Raw genomic sequence first — 25589 nt, 5'->3', positions numbered from 1 at the left:
CCTGACATTAGTAAGAAGGAAGGGGAGTGTGGATGTTGGATGTGCAGCTAGAGTGTCTGTCTCAGTGGCCATTGCCAGGTGCTGGTGGGAGAAGAACTACAGGTGTCCACTAACGTTGGCAGGTGGTGTTGTTCTGGGGTCGTATAGTTCCTCCTCATTGAGATGGGTATTTTAGAAGAGGTCTGGAATAGTGCCCGTAAATTCGTGATCGCTAATCCCAGCTCTGCCACTAACTGGCTGTGTGATCACATACACATCATTTTCCCTCTCGTGTCTCAGTGTCTTTAACTATAAAATGGGGATGAGCATCACATCCGCTGGATATGCTTCTGGCTGCAAGCGGAGAATGCCTGATGAGCAGTAGGGTGACCGAATTATCTGGGTTTTCCGGGAGCTTTCCCGGGGTCAGAATTGAACACGGCATCCCAGGAACCGCCCTGGGGCTGGACAAACCAGGAGTTGTTATCCCAGTAGCAGTAACTTAAACCAGAAAGACCTTTATTGTTTGGGGATAGGCATCACTTGCCTGGGTCCTGCAGGTTCTTTGCGATTTTCAGCCCCACCTCCTTCACAGGCCGGGTGTCCTTCCTCCGGCCCACCGTCCTGAGCGTGGCCACCCAGCTGCGGCACCCACTGTCTGAGCTCGGGCTCCCAAGCTGCAGAAGCCATGGACTGAGATGGGGAGTGAGGTGCCTGTGATTTGCCAGGTGTGCTCTCCAAGCAAACCAGGGGGCAGGAGGGAAGTAGGACTGGGTGGGGAGGAGGAGAAGTGAAGATGTGGTTTCAGCTGGAGCTGGGTTTCAGCCTGACCCCATGGGGAACTGGGGTGCACACACCCCAACACGGGACACGTTCTCCCTGAGGACTTGCATGCTTGGGTCCACCCGGTCACTGGCTGTGAGCTGCCTGGGTGACCTCTCTGCATGCTGCGATTCCCTGGAGAGGAGGCAGCCATGAAGCACGACGGCACACAGAAGCTGGGGTTGGGCCCCCACAGCATCTTTGTCCCATGTCCCCGTTCAACAGCATCCAGGACAGAAGGGAGGGCAGAGGAGAGCAGGGCTTTCTCTCATCAGAGGAAAGACAGCTGTGGCAACTTCAGGCCTGCTTCTTCTGGGGTGCCGTTGGCCGGGGCTGGTTGTGTGCCCACCCCCAGGACTCACGTGATGGGATGGGATGACCACGGTTGGCATGAACCCTGGGACAGGGCAAACACCCGACCTCCTGGTGGGAAAGCTGGGGGAATGGCTTTCACGTAGGCAACCAGAAGGGTCTGCTTCCAATCAATCACAGACACAAGTGGTTGTCGTTTCCCCTCTAGATCATTCAGTGGTTGCTGCAGGCAAATATGTTAGACCCTGTCCCCTCCTAACTGTCCCAGACCCTACCCTGCAATTCCTGGGAAGGGTGCATGCTCTTGCTTTATGCACGAGGAGGAGGCTGGAGGGCCCACTCTGAGTCCTTGCTAGCAGACCATCAGTCTCAGCATTTGGGGATGTGCTTTTGGGGGGAGGCCTCCCGATTTATTCTCCTTTGAAACATAGCCCAGCAGCCCCTGACGGGATAAAATTGAATAGTAGAGGGCAAGAGAATAGAGAAAGATACCGCTTCTTGTCTGCAGGCTCTCCTCTCTTTCCCACAACTGTCCCCAGATACCGTGATTGACTGTCGCTGCTGAGTAATTTTTATGCCAATTGCAAAAGACCTCTGAGCTTCTAAGGTGAGGAGGCAGTTCCTATTTAATCGACTTCACGGAGGAACAGTTTCTGTCCATTTAGCAGCAATTCTGGCCACCTATTAAATGCACTTGTCATTTACAGAATGATTCTAATTACTTTTTCTTGGGTCCCATGTGTATAAAATAATAAACCTAATAACCAGTAACTGAGACCTAGGATCTAGTCCTATTACATTCCCACCACCCCTCCTTATTTCTGAAAGCAAGGCCAGTTGATGGCTTTAAATTTATTCAAGAAATTCATTTATTTGGATTTTATGGGTCCTTTGCATACGTGGCATCTTCGTTCCAGAAAAGGAAATGAAAAAAATCCTTCAGCCTCCGTTTTACGGCAAACAAAATCCCACAGTATGTTTTCATACGTTTAATCTGAAATATAAGGATGTTGGTGGAGGACTAAACTCACACAGTACACTTTGTTTCCAAGCAGAAACCATCAGGTGACCTGGAAGGGGAGGGTGCAGGTTTTCTGCCTGCCATAAATGTGGTGTCAATTCATAGGAATAGATTTTAATGAGATTCATGTCACCATGTGCATGAACAGATATGCCCAATATGTGCATATATTTTGTAGAACTCCGTGTAGAAGTGAGGGATTCATGGATTCATTGACCCAGCAAATATTTATTGAGCATCTACTATGTACCAGCTGATGTCCTAGACCAGGGATACTCCTGTGAAAGTCCCTGCCCTTATGGAACTGAATATCTAGTGGAGAAAAAAAAGACCACGAGTAAATAAATACACAACATGTTAGGTGATAATAAGAGTTTTGGAGAAGGATGAAGCAGGGTAAGGGGGCTGGGTACCTTAGAATATAGATTTTATTATCATTCAGGTATGGCGAGGCCAAAAGATCAGAAGAAACTGCCATTAAAAAGCTAGTTTGGGGACGCCCGGGTGGGTCAGATGTTGAGCATCTGCCTTTGGCCCAGGGCATGATCCTGGAGTCCCGGGATCAAGTCCTGCCTTTGGGCTCCCTGCAGGGAGCCTGCTTCTCCCTCTGCCTGTGTCTCTGCCTTTCTTTCTCTCTGTGTCTCTTATGGATAAATAAATAAAATCTTAAAAAAAAAAAGCCAGTTTGTCATACTCACAGTTCCCAAGAAGAGGGGGCACACCACAAAATTGGGGGGCCCAGGGCTGGTCAGAGACAGAGGTGGCAGTGGGGAGATCCATGGCAAGAGGTTTTGTTGTGATCTCTGAGGGAAGGAAGCGGTGAAGCCGGGCAAGAAGCTTAGGATTGTCTAGTTGAATGATTTCAGCGGCTCCGGGCATGAGGGCTGCTCCTGGCTGTCTGGTACCTGACCCCCAGGTGATTAGTGCAGGTGGAGAGCGTCCTAGTGCATGAGAGCCTGAAAAAAGGTGGTTCGGTGTGGGCTCTGGATGGCTTTGTATGTGAAGAGCACATTTGTGGGTGCATTGCTCGTCATCTCTGGGAAATGGTTAATCCTGGGAGGGGCAGTCCCCCTACCGTCTGCGAGTCCTCAGATATCAAAGCATCAGAATACAGACAATAAGAGACAAGGTTAATACGCCGGGGGTGTTCTGGGAATGTGGCCTTTACACAGGCTGGGGGAAGAGGTCAGGTAAGTCTCTCTGTGTAAGTGGCATTTGAGCAGAGAACTGAACGAAGAGAGGGAGCGAGCAGCTATATCTTAGGGAAGAGTCTTGCAGGAGGAGGGAACTGCAAGTGCAAAGGCCCTGAGGTGGGACTGGATTTGGTCTGTCCAAGCTGCTCAGGGAGGTAGGTCTGAGAGACTCTGGCTGGTACTGTGCACGGGGTGGGATGTCCCCAGGTTGCGGGAGGCGGGGTGCTTTGAGCAGAGGATGAGCATGAGCTGACTTGGGTTCTCACGGGGCCCCTCTGCTGCCGTGAGGAGGAGGGGTGGGAGGGGAGGCGAGAGAGCAGGGGGACCAGGGCCGAGGCTCTGGCAACAACCCAGGGGGGCGAGGCTGAGGGCTGCACCACTGGAGGAGCCAGTGGACGGGTCCCTGCTATAAGCTGGCAGGCCTGGGTGGGGCGAGCTTTGACAGTGGGAGCCACAGGACCTGCGTTAGGAGGAGCGCTTGATTTGCTTCTGAAGGAAAACATACGTGGAGCCGTTTTAGCAAGTGGAAACGAGTGAAAACCACGCTTTCTTTGACTGACGTCTTTCTCTGTGCTCCTACCGCCCCCGTGTCCGCACCCCTGTCATTCATTCCATAGGTTTGGAAACACCTCGTTCCCGTGTCTTTTTCTCCATCAGATTATCAGCACCTCTGGGGCAGGGACCGAGTCCGGTTCTGTTCTGTTTGTTTGGTCCCCAGCTGCTGTGATAGGGCCTGTTTCAGGGTCAGTTCTCTGGAAATGTTTGCTCAGAGCATCTACTTTGCAGATCTGAGGTTTCTCCCTGGGAGGAAGGGTGTCCCCAGCAGGGACGTGTTTCCATGCCCACGTGCTCCCTCGACACCTGCTGGAATGTCTCTGTCTTCCCCACCTCTTGGCCTTTGCGCTGGCTGTCCCCTCGGTGCTTAGATTGCTGTCCACCCCCCTCCTCCAGGTCCCCTCTTAAACACCGCCTCCTTAGAGAGTCCTGCCCTGGACTGATCTTTTTTTTTTTTTTAAACAATTTAAGTAATGTCTACACCCAATGTGGGACTCGAACTCACAGCCCCAAGGTCGAGAGTCACAGGTTCTTCTCCCTGAATCAGCGAGGTGGCCCCTTCCCTGATTTTCTCAGGAGGGCTGCTCTCCTCTTGCTGGTCCCAGTCACTCCTTGCCAGGTCACTCTGTGCTTACCCACATCAGAAGTGATCGCCTTCAGTTAACACAGCCTGCTATGTGGGCCCTGCTCTGCGGTGGGACATGGTCTCCATGCCTGCCCTCAGCCCTCTCGGTGGGATGGGTGCTCAGGCCCCAGCAGCTGTGGGTGCCAGGTGCTCCCACCTGCACTTCTTGGGAGGCTGGCCCTTGGCTAATTGGAGCTGGTTTGCAGGATATGCCAGGGGGTGGGGCAGGATCAGAACAGAGGGGTGGGTGACGGGGCAAGTGGGGCCAAGTCTCTAAGTGCAAAGGCAGATCCTGTCTTTACTTAAAATTCTGATATTTTGTTCATTCTGGATTTAGGATCTTAATTTTGATTTTTTCTTTCTTAAATATTTCATTTTTTTAAAGTAATCTCTACAGCCAGCATGGGGTTCAAACCTACAACCCCAAGATCAAGAGTTGCATGTTTCACCAACTGAGGCAGCCAGGCACCCCTAATTTTTATTTATTTTTATTTTTTTTATAAAGAGTTTATTTATTTATTCATAAGACACACACACACACACACATACAGAGGCAGAGACACAGGCAGAGGGAGAAGCAGGCTTCCTGCACGGAGCCCGATGCGGGACTAGATCCTGGGACTCCAGGATCATGCCCTGGGCTGAAGGCAGACGTTCAACCACTGAGCCACCCAGATGTCCCTAATTTTGATTAAACAAAACAAAACAAAATGGTTGATTTTGATTACTGAGTCTTTCTTGGCTCCTAAATTTTGTGTTCAAGGCGAGAAGTCCTAAACCTGCTCAGAGGTGGGGCCTGAGAATCTGTATGTTAAATGTGCTTTCCCAAACCCCCGCTGTGAGTCTTACAGGACCTCTGAGCTAAGCTGGAGATGGAGGGTAACCATGTGACCTAAGAAAGAAAACAAATTGGGCAAGGCTTGCTTTCCTGTTTCTCCTAGGGCAGTGACTTTCGCATACCGTCTCCCAGCTATACCGGGCCAGTTGCCTGTAGCATGGTCAAAAGGGAAGCCCCACTAGCCCCACTAGGAAGGGTGAATTTGCCTCCACGCTTCAATGAGAAGCATTATCTTTCAGTGTGACTTATAGTTGGGCTTTCTGCATCAGATTGCACATTGCCAGAAAAAAAAGTAGAAGAGCCACCATCGTAAAGTTGGTCACTTCTACTCTAGAAGCAGCTGGTTAGAAGTTCCAAGGCCTCCTAATTCTTATTAGGGCCAAAGACCCTAAGCTCCCTCTGGATGTGCAGGTCAGTGTCTGGAGCCCCTCTGTCCCTCAGGGGAGGTCTGGAGAGGTGCCTAAGTCTGGGCCTTTATCTCGGCCACCAGCGCAGATCAGAATCTGTGCGAGACCCCAGCTCTTCCTCTATGACCCTAGAGTCTGTCCTCCCCCACCAGGTACTGTCCCATTTGGGGCTTCTCCACCCCACATGGTATTTACTATCCACTCCATTGAGTTTTAAACAGCTCCATTGTATACCTCTCTGTGTCACGTTCCTGTCTGTTTAGCATCTTCAGTGATCTCCTGTCTCTCACAGCCTCTGGGGGGGGGGGCGGGGAGCAGAATTAAAGGTCATTCCATAAATCTACGGTATTATTACCATGACAGCAATGCCTGATGGCTGTGACACCCACCAGGCTGGGGAAAGTAGAGATAATTAGTTGGAAAACTTACTTTTCAGGTGTGAGTCACGGGAAGCAGGTGTCAGGGGAGGCTTTCACAAGGTCCTCGTGACTCAAGTGATATTTCCACTCTGCCTCACTGTGTGTACCCCATGCTGAGATGGCCATGCCTCCCCACCCCCCCAAGATAGAGACATGACATGCTCAATGGCGTTTCTACTTTCTGGCCGTCTTTCCCATTTCCCTTCATTCATTTACTCCACAGACGTTTCGGGAGCACCTACCAGGTGCCAGGCCCTGTGCTAGGTGCTGGGAGTCAGCAGCAAGCTTCATTACTCAGGGACTCACAGCGCAAGAGGAGTGTTGGTCTCCTTGGGCAGGAGAGAGACAGTAATCGAGTGGCAGGGAAGACACGGGACAACGTGGCAGGTGGACAGGCTGGTGAAGATCAAGCAGGGTAGGAGGGAGTTAGGTGGAGGTGCTGGTGTGCCTTCTTTAGAGAGGTGGTCAGGGAGGTGAGGGAAGGGGCAGCCATGCAGGGTTCTTCGGGAAGGGCATTCCAGGCAGAGGGATCCACAGGCTTGAGATGGGAACGGGCTGGAGGGCCCCGTGGCCGGGTGAAGTGAGCAAAGCAGAGAGAGGTGTGGGATGGAGACTGGAGGGAGGACAGGGCCCTTGAGTCACTCAGGGCATTAGGGTTTTATTCTCAATGTAGGGGATGGCCCCCGATGGACTCAGGCAGGACAGTGAGGTGGTCAGATCTGTGTCAGAGCGTGCTTCCTGCGGTCAGCCCAGGGGAGCGGCCGCGGCCAGGGCAGTAGTGGGTTTGGGATGAAGACAGCAATGTTGTCGTACCTGTGAGGGTGAAGCCAGGCTGTGGCTGTCCCCGGGGGATGAAGCACTGAGGGGCTCTGATGCCCTCGAACTAGGTCAGTCTGTTGGCTGGCCGGGGGCTTCACCCACGCTATGTGACATCGGGAGCAGTACCCAGCTGGGTGGGTGCTCTGCAGGCCTCTGGAGGGCACAGGGAGAGGCCTCCGCAGGCTCCAGACAGTGCTTCTCAGACTCCCCGGGGGACCACGGCCCACCTTCCCAAAGCATCAATCCCACTCTGGATTTAGATTTAGATTCAGGTAAGTGATTAAATCACTTTTTTTTTTGTTAGACTGTTACAATACATGTGGAGTAGAGAAGAAAGTCCACAGTATTTTTAAAAGATAGAATGAAACGATTTCACTTCCATAGTCGGCGATGCCGATGGGCCCCTCCGTGTCCACTTAACCACTGGGGTGCCTTGGGGGAAAGGTTTGAGAACCCGAAGGTACAAAACAAGAGAACAGAGGATGGAGCAGAAGGAAAGGGGAGGAAGCGAGGCCAGGAGGTAGGAGGAATCAAAGAAAACCAGGAGAGAATGCAGTATTTACTGGCAATTTCCCCAAAGGTATCTGTTCTCTCCCTGTTCCCCAAACCCTGCCGGGCCCGACCAGGCCTGAACGAGCCAAGGAAACAGGCCCCGTCCTCCCGGTACCCACGATGGCTGGCTTTGCTGGAGAGCAGCGTCCTCTCTTCAGAGCCCCACGGAAGGCATCTTCTTCTCCCTTTTTCATCGCTTTGCTTTAACTGCACACGGTCCATGCTAAACACAGACATACTGAAATTTGCTCCTGAAATTTGTCTTTTTTCCCTCCGGGCGGACCCATAACGCAAGTCTTTGCCGGGCACGTTATTTACATGGTGGAAAGGACAAAGCCATCTCCTTGTTGGGGGGAAACAGATGTGGGAGCTGGGGGGGGGGGGAAGGGGGGGCTGTCATAGGTGTGTGCTGGGCTCTTGACCAGCTTCTGCCCCACTTGCGGAGGCGGAGGGTTGGGGACCCCTCTGTGGATGTCCCAGCCTTCCTTCTCGGGGTGTGGTTGGCGCGGTCCTGCGCCAGGGCCGCGCTCAGAGCAGCACGTGCCTTTGAAGGCTTCTTGTAGTGACGGCGATGGCTTCAAGCCGCGGAGGGCAGGCAGGGCTGGGGGTGTCCTGGCGGTGGCGGTGGTGGTGGCGGCGGTGGCGGCGGCAGCGGGGCACGTCCTCTAGGTTCAGTTGTTGTCTCTGGTGTCCGAGGAGGCACTTCCAAACAAGATGTCACTGTCGTGGGACATGGTGCTCAGCTGTGACTTGGTCTTGATGAGGAACTGGGCCCTGCGGAACATCACCCTCTCCTGCTCCTGCTTGAGCTCCAGGTAGGAGCGGGAGAAGGTGTGGAAGATGGAGGTCACCGGGAAGGCCATGAGCAGGATGCCACTGAGGATGCTGCTGAGTGCCACCACCTGGCCCGGCGTGCTCCTGGGGACCATGTCTCCATAGCCCACAGTTGTCATGGTGATGACGGCCCACCAGTAGCAGGCGGGGATGCTGGTGAACTCGGGGCTATCGGCCATCTCGTTCTCGATGACGTAGAGGAGGGGGGCAAAGAGGGCGATGGCCACGCAGAGGAAGAGCAGCAGGAGCCCGAACTCGCGGGTGCAGCGGCGGGCCGTGAGCCCCAGCGTCTGCAGCCCCAGCGAGTGGCGGGCCAGCCGCATGACGTACAGGATGCGCAGCGCCCGCAGGACCCGCAGCACCAGCCCCACCTTGTCCAGGTAGCTGTTGCCCGCGCCCGACTTGCGGCGGCCCGCGGCCGCGCCGTCCACCAGCAGGGTGATGTAGTAGGGCAGGATGGCCACCATGTCGATGAGCGTCAGCGGGCTCCGCAGGAAGGCGAACTTGCTGGGCGCCTGGATGAGCCGCAGGAGGAACTCGAGGGAGAACCAGCCCACGCACACCGACTCCACAATGAAGACGTTGTGGCACATCTGTGAGCACTGGCCCTGCGAGGTGGGGGGTGGGAGGGAAGGAGGTCAGGGGAGACGTCAGTGGTCCCACCTGCAAGGCCGCGGGCTTGGCCCTGGTCCCACCCGGTCCCCGGCTAAGCTCACTTCCCCGGGGACCCTGGCCAGGCCTAGGGCTTGAAGTACCTACAACGACCACTCTTCATCTCCCTCCCCAGCCCAGACCTCGGTCCTGGATTCCAGACCCCAGAAGGGGCTGCCTCCTGGACTGCTCCCCTAGGGTGTCTGAGGGGCGTCTCACATCCCAAACTGGGCTGCTGATTCCTTTTTAAAATTCTTTTTATTGAGATGTAACTGACATATAATATTGTGTCAGTTTTGGGTGTACAACATGTTGATTTGATACATCTACATACTGCAACAGGATTACCACCATAGCCTTAAGCTAACACCTTTATCATGTCATGCCAGGTAATTATCATTTCTTTTTTGGGGTGGAAACAATTAGCCTTTTCGGGCTCTTGATTTCTCCTGCACACCCGCCCACCAGTGCTTTCCCTTCTTAGCAATCCTACCTTTCCAGTTGCTCAGGATGGGAGACTAGGCCTCATTCTGACACCTCTGACACAGTCCTCAGGAAATCCCATCGGTTCTTCATTTAAAATGATTCCAGAAATCTAACCACTTCTCATGCGTCTGCTGCCCTCACCTTGGTCCAGCCACCATCATCTCTTGCCTGGACAGTTGCAGCCACTTCCTTCATGGAATCCCTGGTCCCTACAGTTCATTTTGCACACACAGCCAGAGGGATCTGAGAGCGTGAATCAGATCCCATGTGTGCTCTGGTCAGCACCCTCCACAGCTCAGAGAGATAGCTCCGGGGGTGCACAGGGCCTGGCTGCTGCCTCTCCCACTTCCCAGTCCCCTGCCTGCCTTGTTCCTGTGCTCCAGCCTACACCCCAGGCTCCTCCCCGCACCCCCGTGCCCCCAAGTCAGGCCTTGACTTTCTGCTCCCCTGCAGGAGTCCTCTTCAACACCCACATGGCTCTGCCCTCCCTTCCTCCGACTCATGACCCCCTCCGTTCAATGTCCCCCCTCCCTCTGTCCTCTATCCTGATTCTTCCTTTGCTGCTTTATTTGTTTAGAGGACTCATCATCTCTTAAAATGCTTTATAAGTTACTTATTGGTCATGTTGATTATCTGTTTCCACCTTCCCCCTCCCCTGCCCAGCAGATCATGGCCTCATAGGGAGGGGTAGCTTGTGCATCATCCACTCTCAGGACCCCAGTACCTGGAACAGCCCAGCACCTACAAGCGACAAATTCATGTTTATCACTGGGGTGGATGGAAGCCCGTGGGACTGGTGTTAAATGAGGGTGCCAGCTCAAGGCCAGGTGGGCACAGGGAACCCGAGGAAGCTGGGCCAGGTGGGGTAGAGGCCGGCGAGAGAGCACAGCTGTCCTGCTAAGTGGCTCCTGATTGCCGTGCCAGGACAATTTAGGCTGGAGGCTGGGAATGTGGAGTTTTGCATGAAATCTCCTGGGTTTTAAATGTTGTGATAATTCAATACAAAGCAAACACTCTGTGGACCACTCCAACACATCTGTGTACTGCATTTGGCATGCAGGCTGCCAGCTTGTCTCTGGTCTGCAACGGAAGTGGACAGTAGACTGTCCCCAGTGACTTAGGGCCTCAACCTCAAAGGGGCCTGTGACAGAGTGGGAAGGCACACATGGTTTTAGCCTGGGGCATCTGTCATTCCTGGGCACAGCTGGGCTCTAGGAGTCCTGTACTAGCAGCTCTCTCTCTAGGAATATGTTAGAGACTGGAGACAAATGAACTAGTACTTGGTGGGGTTCTGAGGTCTCAGCCCTCTGGGATGGGAAGCCCCCTCCTCTAGGAAGCCTTCCTGGAGTGTGCCTCCTCCAAGTATCCCCAGCACAGTTGATGGGCCTTTCCTAACAGCCCCGTTGGCTTATGTCTCACACTTATGGTCACAGGGGTGTCACTGTCCCTCCTCCACCAGACCTGAAGTCCTTGTAGCTGGCATTCTCATTCTGGCCCCCCTGCATGCCTGGTGATGCCTGAATACAGTAGGCGCTCAAATGTATGCTCAAGGAGCAAGTGACAGAGTGAACCCCACTGGCCTCCAGAATGAAGTCCAAGAACCACATTTTCACTGAATCAAGAAAAAGTCCAGGTATTATTAAAAAAAAAAAAAAAAAGTAAATGTCAGAAGTTGAATAAAACAGTAGCTTTATGAGTATTTTCCTGATAAAATCAGGATTGCATATGTTGGAGCCAAGAAAAAATTTATACCATGTACAGGTACTTCCAGACAGTTCTCAAATGGTGAGCATTCTCGCTCTCTTTCTTTGGCAGGTGTGTGTAATCCTTATAGTTAGCGCTTCCCGCATGCTCAAGCGCCCGGCACTATTCCAATCACTTCCCTTGGACTCACTCACTGAATCCTCTCAACACTGTGAAGTTGAGCCTGTGCACAGCCCCCTTGGATGTGTGAGGTAACTGAGGCACAGCACGGTTAAGCAACTGATCTACAGATGCGCAGCCAGAGTGGATGCACTGGCATTCAAATTCAGGCCACTGGGCTCTAGCCCTGCCCTCGTCGTCACTCCCTCTTCTGCTGATCAAAAATTAATTTTACTGGTTGAATGTCATTTTTTTAATATTCGCTTTAAAAATTCAGTGTATTAAAAAGTGCCAGAAACATCCCCGCCCCATGTATTATAAATGCAAAAGCCATCACTCCCTCCTCCTTTATGCAGAAAAACCCTTGTGTCGTGAGTAGTTCCAATTTTCCATCAGACGCTTCATGTGAAGCACTTAGCATGTGCGGGGTACACAGCCAGTGCTCAATAAATGCTGGCCGGCACGATGTTTGTGTTGAGTTCATACAACCAAACCTATTTCTCCATTGCCTGCACAATCTGTACTTGCCTAAATGTTTTGGTATGCTTTTATGCTTCTAGAAACCTCCCCACCCTGCTCCCCACTATGGGGGAGAGGGTCCCCATTAAAAAACCCAGAGATCTCATACATTAGGAAGCTGGACGGGGGGAACACGCACTTTGCATAGACTCAGCTGCCACCCACAGCTGCTGTGTGGACTGCAGGCCAGGGGGCTGGGACTGTATATATTTTGAGAAGCTGAGAGTTTGAATTTTTAAATGCAAAACACTTCACTTTGAAATGCTGATAACCGAGTAGAATTTTTAGGGAGCACAGTGTGGGCCAGTCACGCACTTCTGTGGGGTTACATGAAGTCCTGGGCTGCCAGGTGGGACAAGAATGTAGAATTCAGACTCAGTCAGACCTGGGTCTGGGCAAGCTGCCCCGCCTCACTGTTCTCGTCTGTCAGCTGGGTATGAGAACGCCTCATGTACAGGGTTGCTGGAAGAGTCACGGAGAATGCTAAGTTGTAGACAGAACTGGCTGCTGCTAACTGCATGCCGCATGCTGCCCCTGAGAACCGGGCACACACCTCGGTCAGGCCACGGAGCAAACACTTTACACGCATTCTCTTGTTTAACACAGAGATGCTCCCTATTGGAGCACAAGTGCACGCACGCACAACTATCGATAAAAATTAGATGCAGGACCTACAAAATGGTTCTGGGTTTTAAACGAGGGAATTAGGGAGGTTGAGATAGGGCTCATGTGGATGAAATAAAGGTTGATGACATGTGTTTAGCTCGGGGCAGGCACACCATAAATCGCATCATTCATGTACTCACTCATTCGTTCCTTCCACAGGGTGGCCGAGTGCCTTGTCCATGCTGACACTGTCCTAGACCCTGGGGGCACGGGACAGACCAGGACAGGCATGGAGCTCATGTCTGAACGTGGAGGTGGACAGCACATGTAAACAGGCTGTCAGAAAGGGACTGGAGATGCTGCTCGGCCAGTGCAGTCAGGGAAGGCCTCCTGGTGGAGGTGACCACGCTTGTGTGAAGGATGTGGATGTTGGGGAGGGGGTTGCAGACTGCTCTGCTTCCTGAACTTAGAGACCCTCCCTCACTGCAGTGAGCCTCCCCGTGCGCGCAGCTGTGGCTCTTACCTGCTCCTCCTCCTCCCGCAGGCTGGGCAGGGTGCTGATGGACAGGTTGACAGCCGTGACGGTGACGAAGAGCACCGAGAGGCAGGCGAACACCTTGCCGGGCAGCCCCGAGTGCGGCCTCTCCACCATGTCGCGCAGTCTCCGCATGCAGCGGCCCAGGCGGCCCTCGCCCTCGGCCGGGCCCTCGCTGCCCGGGTCCTCGCTGGACAGCGGCTCGTCGTCGTCGTCGTCCCGCTCCACCACGTCGGCGAACTCCTCGATCTTCTGCAGGTAGCGGCGCTTGCAGCAGCCGTCCAGGCGGTCCTCGGCGATGCCCCAGTACAGCAGCTCCTCCTGGAAGGACAGGGCGCACATCTCCCGCAGCAGCCGCAGCTTGCCGGCCCGCAGGAAGGTCAGGATGGTGCCGAAGGCGCCCGGGTGGCGGTCGAAGAAGAACTCGTTGCAGGTCACGTCGTAGTCATCGCACACGTTGAGGATGTCGTCGAAGTTGGTGCAGGCCTTGAGCTGGCCCAGGCGCGTCAGCGGGAACTCCTCGAGCGTGGTCCAGGGCAGCGAGTACTTGATGCCGCCCACGTTGATGATGATCTGGCGCCGCCGGTCCTCGGGCTGGCCGGCCTGGCGGGGCGCGTCGGGGGGCCGGGGCCGGGGCCGCAGCCGCTGCGCCCGGCGGTAGAAGACGCCCTTGAGGGACTGGCCCTGCGAGAAGAAGGCCGGGTGGAAGGAGGCGTCCGAGGCGCAGCTCAGGGCGCTGTAGTCGTAGTCAGAGTTGTCTCCCGGTAGGAGGGTCATGTTGGGCCTTCACATTGCCCTCGGGCCTGGGGTAGAGAAGGGAGGACAGACCCTCAGTGACGCCGGAGTCTCGGCCGACAGTGCTGATTCTGCAGACATTCACTGTTAGGGACCGAACTGTGTCACCCCCACCTCCGCTCCTGCCCCCAGATTCTCAGCGGAAGCCCTGACCCCTGTGGGCCAGTATTAGGGGGCAGAGCCTGGGGTGGGGGGTGATTACGGTTAGCCCAAGCCATCAGGACCCTTGTGCGAAGAGGAAGAGACACCAGAGCTCCCTCTCTCTCCACCAGGTGAGGACACAGCGAGAAGACAGACACCTACAAGCCAGGAAGAGTCCTCACCAGAAGCCAACCACATGGGCACCCTGAACCTTGACTTCCGAGCACTTGTGGGGACAAGCATAGACTCTGGAGCCCCATGGCCTGGGCATGCTACTCAGCCTTGATCTGTTTCAATTTCCTCATCTGGAGAGTGGGTAAAACCATTTGACCTACTTCATAGGATTAGAGAAGATTCAATGAATCCCGTGCCTAAGAGCACTTAATAACACAATGCCTGGCACACAGTAGGTACTCAATCATTGCTGTCCATTATTACTATTTGTGTTTACCTTAAAGGGACACCTTGTATTGCTTCCATAAGTGGAAAGCCCATTATCAATGGCCATAAATAAGAGGCAATGTCCAAAGAAATGCCTAAGTATCACAAGAGTGATACTTTGAGGTTATAGGGGTGAGCTGGACAGGCACGTCCACTTCTCCAGAAGCCTCTCCTTGGTTCTTCCTTGGTTCACTCCCAGGGGTGAGTCCTCTCACCCCTGTGCCTGCAGCATTATCCTTACTATATCTGTGTGCAAGCCTGGCTCCTTTATAAGGCTGCTCGCTCTGTGGGGCAAGAACTGGGCTTTACGCAGCTCTGCATCTCTGTGTCCAGCAGTGTAAGAGCTCAAAGAAGTAGTTGCAGAATGAGGCCAACACGAGGAAGGCACTTCTGAGAACCTGAGGTCAAAGTATCCACTTACACAGGCTCCTCCCTTCCCAGTGCTCGCAGCTAACTAAAGGTGTGTGCTACTAGAATGACATTGCTTATTCATTCATAGCTCATGGGCTGAATTTGGTTCACACGTAATATGCCTGGCTTGGAGAAGATATTGAAAATTGAAGAATTTTGTGTAAAAATTTATATTCTTGGTTTCTCTTGAAAAGTCAGACTATTGGGGCGCCTGGGGGGCTCAGTGGTTGAGCATCTGCCTTTGGCTCAGGTCACGATCTCGGCATCCTGGGATCAAGACCCACATTGGGCTCCCCACAGGGAGCCTGCTTCTCCCTCTATGTCTCTCATGAATGAAGAAATCTTAAAAAAAAAAAAAAAAAAAGACTATTTGGCAACATTTGGCCTGAATTCCAGCTGAGAAATGACTGCCCGCTGTAGGCAGGGCACACATGTTACAATCTACCACAGTCCCCCCGTTCCCTGGGATCTTCCTTGTACCCATTCTCTTTCACATGTATGTTTCCTTCCTGGCTCCCCGTAGGCATTTGAGTTTGAAAGCCCCAGATTATAGCAGTAGAGCGTCCAGAATTAGGCTGATCCATAGGAAAGAAGTAAGAGTCTAATACTCTGCTTTATAAAATCACCACCCCTCCCTCCAGCCCAGTCCCCCATGGAAGCAAGTGGTACCAGCAGTCTACCAATTCTGATGGAAACCCATTTCCAATACCTGAGCGTCGATCTGTGTTACGCACATACTCAGGGGAAATGCACATACACGCACACATGCACATACACACCTGTGTGGACAAGAAAGTGTTCAACAGGAGCCAGGGGAGGTTCCACTTGAAAGAGAATCCTTCCTACCAGGAATTCTTTTACAGAAAGCAAATCGTTGCTCCACTCATTTATCTTTGGGGAGAGCTACAGGTTCAGAGATTGGGTTCTGGAAAACTAGGTACACCTGCGTTTGAAATGAAAATGATTAGATTTTAGAGTGTTGAGAATGTTTCTGAACTTCACCTAAAATTGGAACCCATCTCCTCAGGCGCAGCCTGCCAGACTCCCTTGGAGGAGTGAGAATAATCCCTTTCAGGCACTTCACGTTAGTGGTGCCGCTTTTCAGCTCCCCTGTTTTATCTTTTTCACAGAAGACAAGAGGAAAAGTGACATTCTGTTTGGCAAGAATGACGACGGAGGAAAAGGAACCTTCCTCTTGTCCTGCAAGTCCTAAAGAGCCCTTGTGAAACCCCCTTGGCTGTAATCACCTCTTACAGAATGTCTTCTTTCAAGCCCCCAGCTCTCCCTCTGGCACAAAGCTCCCCCAATTAGCAATCCCTCATTTCTTTCTGTCATGACATGTCAGTTGTGAGTTAAAGCTTCAGCATCCTATGTGGAAAGTTATCCTGTCTCAGCACACTGTTTGGCATGGAGAAGGAAAAAAACCTTGCTTCATGCAAGCTGCTTGTACAAGGAAGGCTAGATGCTGGGATTTGCTAAATGAGGAGGAATGTGCACACTTCTCCTGGGCCTTTGGTCTTGGGGATACCCAGCCTGATGGGTCTGTAGGGAGATGGCTCTGCATGCTAGACTCTAGTCTCCAGTGAAGTTCATAAATCAAACAGGCCCCCAAACCCTGCTTCTGGAAAGCAATGCCACTTTCTACCCAGCCTGATACCCTCATGAGAAGTTTGGTCTTTTAAGATTTCTCTACAGTGTTAGGTCTGTCCGTCCAAAGCATGATGGATTTTAGTGATTTTGTCTCTGAGGGTCTATGGATGCTTAGGAAGGGAAAGCTATTCAAGAAGGGGGCTGTGATACTGAGGATGATGAGGACGATGAGGAGTCCTGGGCTGGCATTCAACATTTTCCACACGTTGGGCGTGTGCCAGGTCTATGGGCATGACAGAGACCATGACAGACCCAGCCCTTGTCCTCAGGGAGTGGACATTCCAATGTTGAAGGTGGTCTCTAAGTAAGTACACAGATCATTTCAGGAAAGAGAGCAAGAAAATGATGGCAACATGAGCTGGAGGGGTCTAGGAGGGCTTCTAGGAGGAGGGAGCCTGGGGGCTGAGGTTGGGTGGGAAGGAATCCACCCTATAAGGCCCTGGAGGAGGGTGTCTAGCGCTGAGGGAATGGGAAGAGCTTGCTCCTTGACCTGGGGGTGGGCTTGGGTGGTCAAGCCAAAGAAGGCCAAGTGGTGGGGTGCAGGGAAGGTGGGAGAAGCTGAGTGTGGGAGTCAGCAGACACCAGATGGAACAGAGTCTAGTGAGCCATGACAAGGGGCTGGGGTTCACTCTCCATGGGATGGAGGTGGGGGGGGGGTCCTCAGGTCCTTACAGGCAGGCCAGGCACACCAGGCTGGAATTCTCTGCAGTCATTCTCAAAAGAGTCAACTAAAACTTGGACCAGTGGAGGAGACTGGAGAATTGGCTGTGTTCCAGATAGACTTTGAAGGAACTGCTGCCAGGACTTGATGTGGGAGGGGAGTGTGGTAAGGGGGAAAGAGAATGGATTCCAGTAGTGCCATTCACTGAGGCGACACTAGGTGGCATTATGATGAGCCTTGCATAGCGGGCAGCATTTGCTGCCTGTGGGATGATGGACAGGAGGGCAGATGGGCAAAGCAGGGAGAGACAGTAGGGATGAGGGTGGCTTGCATGGATGGATGGATGGACGGATGGAGTCAGACCACACCAAAGCTGTCCTGATGATTGTGTGTGTGTTGGGGGTGGGTGTAGTATCAGCTATCTGGCGGCGCTAGGCTGTAGAGGGCAGGAGGGCCAGGCTAGCAGAGAAAGAGCAGAACCCAGAGGCCAAGGTGCTTGCTCCCCGTGCCCAGCACCCAGCACCCACTTCTCTCATAGAAGCTATACTCCACACCAGGCCTGGTTAAGGCAGGTGGACACCACTGGGGGAGATGTGTAGGCAGAGTGCTGTGCTCCCACCCACATGCCCTAATCCTAATCCCTGGAACCTGTGAATAAGTTAGACTACATAAGAGGAGGAATTAAGGTTGCTAATCAGCTGCCTTTGAGATGGGAAGACGATCCTGGATTCTTCAGGGGCCCAAGCCATCCCAAGGGTCCTTAAGAGATGGCAGGAAAGAGGGGTGCAATACGGCGTGAGGAAGACTCGGCTGGCCACCGCTGGCTTTGAAGGTCAAAGGGGCGACAGGCTGATGACAGCAGCAGCCTCTAGAAGCTGGAAAAAGACAAGACCTAACTCTCCCCTGGGCTCTCCAGAAAGGAATGCAGCCTGCTGACCCCTTGATCTTAGCCCTCCCTATAAGGCTCATTTGAGACTTCTGTCTTCCAAAATGTGAGGTAAGAAGTTTGTGTTGTTTTCAGCCAGTCAGTTTGGGGTACTCAGTTACAGCAGCAATAGGAGAGAGTAACACAGGGATGTTGACAAAAAGCAGGTCCTACTCCAGCTTGGGAACAGCTCCCCCAGTCCAATCTGGGGAAGCAGAAGAGCCCAGGGGCTCTGGAACCAGGAGACCTGTGTTCAAGGCCAGTTACGCTGACTCTGGGCAAGTCGCACCTTACCTCTGAGACTCACTATCCTCGTCTGTAAAATGGGGGCATGAATAGCTCCTAACTCCCCGAGTTATGGTGAAGACTAAGGCAGATGACATGGGTGATATGCTTGGCCCAATGCCTGACACACAGTGAACCCTCAACAGATACCTGCTGTACTGTTAGCTATGAGGGTGGTCTTTCATGTTTCTCTTCACCAGCCAAGGGTGACTCCTCTCTTGACCCGATCCAGTGGGATTTGAACGCAGCATTTGTCTGACCCCCAGAGCTCCCTGCTGGAGGAAGTACAGTCTGGTAGAGCTTCAGAAAAAGCCATCAGGGGTGCTGAGGGAAGTGAAGGGCGTTGCTGCTGTCTGACCCAGGAATCCCAGTCCTCGGTGTATTTCCCAGGGTCTACAGGAGTTGTGGCACACAGTAAGATATTATCTGTACTCAGATTCTTGACTCAGGGTCTGCTTCTGGGGAATCAGACCCAAGGGAGGAACCAGGTATAAGAATGCGTGCCCTGCGTTGCCTGTGGTCCCCTGGTGTCCATCCTGGGGCTGGGGGGCGGGCCAAGTGAGTCGTGGTAGACACAGATGGTGGACTCCTATACATTGCACAGGAATTAGAAGCATTGAACTAGATGTAGGTTTAGCAACACATTTAGATCTTAAAAGCATGATGCCGAGTGGAAAAGAAACAGAAGTTTATAGCACTATGCTATTTATGTAAATGAACACACACGCACACACACACACGTTACATATTTGACAAAGACTCAAGCACATGGAAGGATCTATATCAACTACGGGGAGGGTGCCTGGCAGGACAGGGGAAGGGGATAAGCAGGAGGGTGGTGTGGAATGTGGGAACGAGGGGTAAGGCAGGCTGGCACAGGCCAGTGATGGATAGTGGCATGAAGTGAAGAGCGTGGTTAACAACTCTGGGATTTAATCCAGGTAAAGGAAAATGAAGAACACAAAAGCAACCAAGCCACCAGGTTCTGAATTGCACTGAGTGCTCAGTGGAGATAGATTCTTAGGACCGTCCCCAGATCTTCTTGGTCAGAATCCCTGAAGGAGGCGGGGGCGGGGGGACAGGAATTGGCATTTTTGACAGGCTCCCTCACAGATTCTCATGTACGCTCAAATTCAAAAGGGATAAAAAGAGAGGGTGCCTTGAATACCTGGAGTCCATACCCCAGGGGCTGGGGGCTGCAAGAAGCTCTGGATATTGGTGAGGAGCCTCCTGACCCACTCCTCCATCTCTTTGGGGGTTCTGGAAAGCTCTGTGGATCCCAATCTTGGGGAACTTCCCTGGAGAAGTCGAAACCCTTCTGCTTCGAGGGAAAAACCTCTGCACTGAGGCTGCCTTGGTCCAATTCCCCTTTGGGAGCCCCCAGATTTGCTGAAACTTCCCATGCAGCTTCTTTTCCTTCCTCCTGGGAGAATGATGACGTGCCCAAGCTCTGACGGAGGGCTGAGTACTCATTTCCAAAGAGAAATGGTCACTGACCCTGAAAGGAGTTCTGAGTGGCAGAGGCCGCTCTGTGGTCAGTGTCTGCTGCGAATGGAGGTGCTAGACACGGGGGTGCAGGGTAGGAGGGGATAGCGGGGTGGGACAAAGTCAGGCTTTGCCCGGCCACCACAGCTGCTTCTGCTCATGACCCTCTGGCCTGAGACGGTCATCTACACCCACCGAGTCACCTGCCCTCTCTGCGCCTCTTTTCTCCCTATAAAGGGGGGAGAAGCATGCCCATGCAGAGGGCTGCTGTGATGACCCAGTGAATGGAGGTTTGCTGCAGGAATTAGCAGTGTCGCCAGATCGCTCACCTCCCATCAAGGTCATGAACGGGGTTCCATAAACTGTGATGCACTGATCCTAACTGCTACAATACCTCCTGGTATTTCTACCAAACCACCGCTCTCTCCTGACTCTGTCCTTCCAGTCCTGAGCCCCTCCCCTGGGACGGAGTTCTCGGCCCCTCTTCTGAGTCGGAGGGGGAGGCAGAGAGAGTGCTGGACACACACGGTGCTCTAATGACAACAGCCATGGCCACCCTTGATTGCACACCAAGTGCTAGGTGCTGTGCCAGGCTGTTACCACTAACACCCTCATTTCATAGATGATGAAACTGAGGCTTTGACCATAAAAACTCAGGACTCTGGGGATATGAGTGTTGAGGCCACAATCAATCTACATCTGTAGGACTCAAAGGCAAACCTCTTTGACCTTGGTATTGACCTCTTTGACTGTCTCCCTGGATTACTGGTTCCCAGGGGGAACTACCTGTAGCAAGCCAGGGACTGGATCTCCCATCTCTCTATAGACACGCTTTTGGAAAGTCTTCTGTGATGGCGAGAAGCAGGCAGTTGCCCACGGCTGGGGGAAACACATTTATTCCTATTGTATATTCGCATAAGAGCAGGGGAAGGAATCAACAAAACTCCTGGTGGTGTCAAATTCTGAGTTGCCATTTTGGCCTCCGAGGGAAGAGCCCTCCTGTGCCGTGAACAGGTACCAGCCAGAGGTGACGGTGTGGCCTCTGGGCCGGGATGCCTGTGTCACCACTTCTAGCTGTGCACCTTGACGAAAATAACCTCACCTCTCTGTGCCTGAGCATTCTCAGCTATAAACCGGGGTCATTATCATACTTCCTTGTAGGTGCTTAGAGCTGTGTCTGCACATGTTAGGGCTCTGCGTTTGCTAGAATGGCTTTTGTGAAGCAAGCTTGGCACCTCCCTTCACATTTCCTTTCTCAGAGGAGGAATGTGAAGCTGAAAACATTTTCCAGAAGGGAGGCTTCAGTGCTGACTCTCCTCTCACCTGGCACGACATCACTCACTCTGGGGGGCCTCAGTTTCCCCATTTGTAACATAAACTGATGAGGCATGCCCCTAAAGGAGGCAGCGTAATGGTCCCCCAAAAGAGGGCTATGTCCTAATCCCTAGACCCTGAGGATATGGGTCCTTACGTGGCAAAAGAGATTTTGCTGGTGTGATTAATTAAATTGATGAAATTTAATTGAGGTGGGGAGATGAGCCTGTATTATCCAGGTAGGGCCTCATCAAATTATAAGCGATCCTTAAAGAGGAGGCAGGAGGGTCAGAGCCAGAGAGGCAGATGGGATGGTGAAAGCAGAGGTCGGAGTGATGTGGGGCCAGGAGCCAAGGGTGTGGGCAGGTTCTAGAAGCTGGAAATCCAGGGCAGGGAAGTGGGATTCCCCCCGCCTCACTCCCCGCCATGAAGAACACAGCCCTGCAAACCCCTTGGTTTTAGGTCAATGAGACCCATTTTCGACTTCTGATCCCCCAATCTGTAAGATACTAAATTCGTGTTGCTTTAAGCCACTAAATTGGTGGTAATATGTGGCAGGAGGGAACTAACACAACCTCAAATGCAACTTTCTAAAGGAAGAGCATTTCTTTCCTGGGCAACTCGGGCTTTGTTTTTTTCCTCTCACATCACCATTCTCAACCTGGGCTATTCCCTCACCCTGAGATCTCTCCACGCTGCCCTTCCCCTGCCAGGGGCTTCATCTGTCAGGGTTAGGGCTCCTGGCTGGGGTGACTCAGAGGCGGGTCATGCTGCATTAATTCCCAATTAAAACGTTAATCAAAATGGATCCTGCCAGTAGGCTGGCCCAGGTCCCAGCCTGCTGGACCGCCTCGAGATGCGGCACCCACATGGAGAGTCTGTCTTTCTTAGCTACCTGCTGTCCATCCTCATCACCACACAACCACACCGGATGGATCTCAGTCCCGCAGCTTGGGAGCTGGGCCCAAGACACTGGTGATAGTGAAGTATTTGCTGGGAGCTGGGCTCTTCCCTCCATCTCTACCTGCTTCCCCAAGGTAAGCGTGCCAGAGTCCACCTCTCCCGCCATGGAAAAGACCAAGTGGCCTCTGGAGCCTCCTTATTCTGCTTGTGGCAAAATAACACCAAATGCACATTTGCCTTCTACCAGGACGTGTTTTGGGGTGGGGTAGGGGAGCCAAAAGTCCTTTTCTATTTGCCTCCTTGCAGCCTGAAACCTGGGAGCACAGGCATAGGCAGAGGAAGAGGCTGGTGGCGGGGAGCGGGGGGGCTGGGGGGGGGGTAGCCAGGACCTTGGGCAGCAGGAAGGGGACAGCTGCGTACACAGTCCCTCCATTCTTTCTCCTTAATAAGTGTTAAGGCTGCAGCACCTGGTGGCTGAGAAACGAGGGAGAGCCTGGTTGTACATGCCTGCCTGGGGACACACAGGTGTGAGGCACAGTCACCACAGAGCAGGGACAAGTCTGAGGCAAAACGCTCAGATCCGGTGTGTGGCATGCTACTTTGTGTTCTGATTTTGTTAACCACATACTGTCTGCTACATAATAAAAATGGCCAAGGGTGATTGAGTGCTTGCAGGCTAGGCTTTCCTGCCTCTCCGTTCTTATTCATTCTATTTAGAGTGGCTTTTCCAGCCACCATTTTCCACCCAGGGACTACATTTTCTGGGTTTAATAAATCACCCGGGAGTAGATTCCCAGACCCCTGTGTCTTTGGCAACCGGAAATGCTGACTCTTTATCATGTATTCAGAAATGGGAGGTGGAGAAAGCCCAGTCAACACACTTTTTAGGGGTCCAGGGGATTAATTCCTTAGTTCTGGTTTGAGTGTCTTAGCCCTGCATCCAGAACACATTTCTCTGCTCTCATGCTCCCTGGGGGCATCAATTGAGCCTCTCACTGGGGCCCAGCTGTGTGTCTGATGCAGAGAATTCAAAGTGGCAGTGGGAATGGAGCCGGGCTCCCAGATCTGTCCTGGCTAGGCTCCAGGGTGCCCAGGCCTGGGTTCCCAAACTTTGGGACGGGGATCAAGGCTGCCTTGTTTCAGCCCCCCATGCGTTTGGGGCATGTCCCACAATAGACATCTTTCCACTGGAATGGGCAGTGTTAGGGAGTGACTCATAAGGGCCATCCCCAGAGGCCATCGTAGCCTGTCTCTCAAACACACCTTTCCCTCATTCCCCACTCCAGAGGGGCCTCTGCAGAGGTCCAAGACAGAGGACACCAGGGTCAAGCTCAGGTCTGGGAGAACCCAAGAAATCCACTCAAGAAAGACAGTGTGCCCTGGCCCCAGCATGCCGAACTTTCCTTGGAGACCCGTTCCTCGGGAGTGACTCTGACTGCAGTCATGTGTGTGGGTATCAGACACACCCTAGTGCATAAACCTCTTCAGATTCATACAGGCAGGAGCCCCCCCCCCCCAGTGAATCAGAGCAGTTCTGCTTCCTCCTGGCCGCCCCCCACCCCAGCACTTATCTCAAGGTATCAGTGAAGGAAGTCTGTGTCCTCTCATCCTCTGGGTGACTTTGGTGCCGGGCACCCTTTACGTGCTTAAGAAAATGCCTGCTGAACAGACAACTTTAATAAACCGTTATCGGTCGGAGCCTGCATTCATCCGGAACATTAGGCCAGTATTTCCCAACACCGTGCCACCCCTCTTCCCTCCTGCCATGATCAGCCTCCCCTAAGGAGCTTTTTGAGGACATTTTCTTCCTATCCAAGAACCTATTTCAGTTTTCCCGCTCTCTTTGAGAATGACTGCATTACAGGAACCAAGGAAGGGCCATTCTGCTTCTCCCTATAGACATGGGGGCTGCGGCAGGCAGCCACCCCCGCAGGCTGGGCCTCCTCTAGGCAAGGGCTGGGGCTTAATCCCTACTTCGCTCCAAGCTGCAAGGTGCTTCCATCCCACCCCATCCGTCTCCTTCAGAGTCCCTCATGTCCCAGCTCAGGAACTGTTTGTTGAATGAAATAATGCATGTCGGGCACTTGGCCTGGTGGCCTGCGCCTAGTAGGTGCTCACTCAACCCATCTTTGCCCAATTCATCAATGCACGAACTTCTCTCCTTTCCTGCCTTATCCAAAGATTCCCGTCCATCCAGGCAGAGCCCCTGGGCGGGGGGGGGTATGGAGTCCCTGAGGCTGAGGAGGCGACCCCCCACTTTTCCTATGAGATGCTAGAGCCTCCAGGGACCACAGCTGTCTCGGAATCCCCAGCGCCGAGCACACACGGGGCGCTCCATAAAAGCTGAGTGAATGACTGACTTAAAGCCCGCCGTGGAGATGCTCCGTCCCTGCCCCAGGTGGGGCGAACGAGCCGGGGCCGGGCCCCCTCTTCCACCTCTCCCTCCTCCCGGGATCCAGAAACCGCCGCGGCGGCCAGGATGCGCCCCCCGCCCCGGCCTCGCGGCGGAGCACGGCCGGCCCTTCGCCCCCGGGGCCCGCCGGGGTCAGCCGGAGCCGGACCCGCGCCGCGGCGGTGGCGAGCGCGCCCCCCGCCGCCCCCCGCAGCCGCTCCCGGTCGCCCCCGCCTCCCCGCCCCGGTCGCCCCCGCCCCGCCCCGAGCGCAGCCGAGTGTGCGGGCGCCGGGGGCCGCCGGCGAGGCCGAGGCTGCCGCGCGCAAAGTTCCCACCTCAAGTTCCCGTCACGGCGTCTCCGCGGCGGAGTTGGCCCGGCCGCGGCTGCCGTCCCCCGGGGCGGCCGGCGGGTCCCGGGCGAGGGCGCGCGCAGGGGCGGGGAGCCGCCCGGGCCGCCTCCCGGAGCCGCGGGCCAACTTCGGTCCCCGGGCCCGGCTCCGCTCCGCACTCGGACCCAGGGCCGCCCCGCCTCCGCCTCCCGGTCCCCGCCGCGCTCCGAGTGCGCCGGGAGCGCCGCGCCGCAGCCGCCGGGGGAGGAGGGAGGGAGGGAGGAGGGAGGGAGGAGGGAGGGAGCGGGGCAGGAGGCGGGACGGAGGGAGGGACTGCGCGCGGGGCGGGGAGAGGGGGCGCGGCGGGGAGAGGGGGCGCGGCGGGGAGAGGGGGCGCGGCGGGGAGAGGGGGCGCGCGGCGGGGAGAGGGGGCGCGAGGGCGAGCGCGGCGTCAGCCTCGCCCCGCGCCCCGGGGGCCCGCGCGTCGGGTGGGCCGCGCTCCGGCAGGGACCCGCGCCCTGCGCCCCCCCGCGCTCGAGCCGCGACCCCGCGCCCCCCCCGCGTCCCCCCCGCACCTCCCCGCGCTCCAGCCGGTACCTCGCGCCCCCCTCGCGCCTCCCCGCGCGGCCCTGCGCTCGGGCCGGGACCCCGCGCCTCCCCGGGACCCCCAGCTCCCACCCGCCGGGCTCCGGCTGGGACCCCGCGCCCCCCGCGCCTCCCCGCGCCCCCCGGACTCCGGCCAGGACCCAGCGTCCCGCGCCTCCCCGCGCCTCCCCGCGCCCCTCCGCGCCCCCCGGACTCCGGCCAGGACCCAGCGTCCA

The 25589-nt window shown here is 54.4% G+C and overlaps 1 protein-coding gene across 2 annotated transcripts; it reads right to left on the bottom strand.

Annotated features, from left to right (window-relative positions):
• Nucleotides 1-4950: 4950 nt before the first annotated feature.
• Nucleotides 4951-25034, bottom strand: KCNG1 (potassium voltage-gated channel modifier subfamily G member 1). 2 transcript variants are annotated; one of them, XM_072735569.1, is made up of 4 exons: nucleotides 24775-25034; nucleotides 15604-15767; nucleotides 13025-13839; nucleotides 4951-8984 (listed from the first exon to the last, which is right to left on the bottom strand). In XM_072735569.1, the coding sequence occupies exons 3-4, from the start codon at nucleotides 13811-13813 to the stop codon at nucleotides 8214-8216; spliced, it is 1560 nt and encodes a 519-aa protein (XP_072591670.1). In that variant the 5' UTR covers nucleotides 13814-13839; nucleotides 15604-15767; nucleotides 24775-25034; the 3' UTR covers nucleotides 4951-8213. The 2 variants fall into 2 exon arrangements, with proteins under 2 accessions (XP_072591670.1, XP_072591669.1); XM_072735568.1 differs by lacking the exon at nucleotides 15604-15767.
• Between the last annotated feature and the right edge of the window lie 555 nt (nucleotides 25035-25589).

This window comes from Vulpes vulpes, chromosome 14 (genome assembly GCF_048418805.1).
Source record: "Vulpes vulpes isolate BD-2025 chromosome 14, VulVul3, whole genome shotgun sequence".
In the NCBI taxonomy this organism is placed as follows: domain Eukaryota; kingdom Metazoa; phylum Chordata; class Mammalia; order Carnivora; family Canidae; genus Vulpes; species Vulpes vulpes.
Note: the sequence above shows the minus strand (reverse complement) of the source record. Positions and strands in the feature narration are given on the sequence as shown.

What these genes read in the sequence shown, in the direction of transcription:
- KCNG1 (XM_072735569.1), bottom strand. Translation starts at nt 13,813, where the DNA reads ATGACCCTCCTACCGGGAGACAACTCTGACTACGACTACAGCGCCCTG. An exon ending in TGCGGGAGGAGGAGGAGCAG is followed by an intron (nt 8,985 to 13,024) that starts GTAAGAGCCACA and finishes CCCACCTCGCAG; the next exon opens with GGCCAGTGCTCACAGATGTG.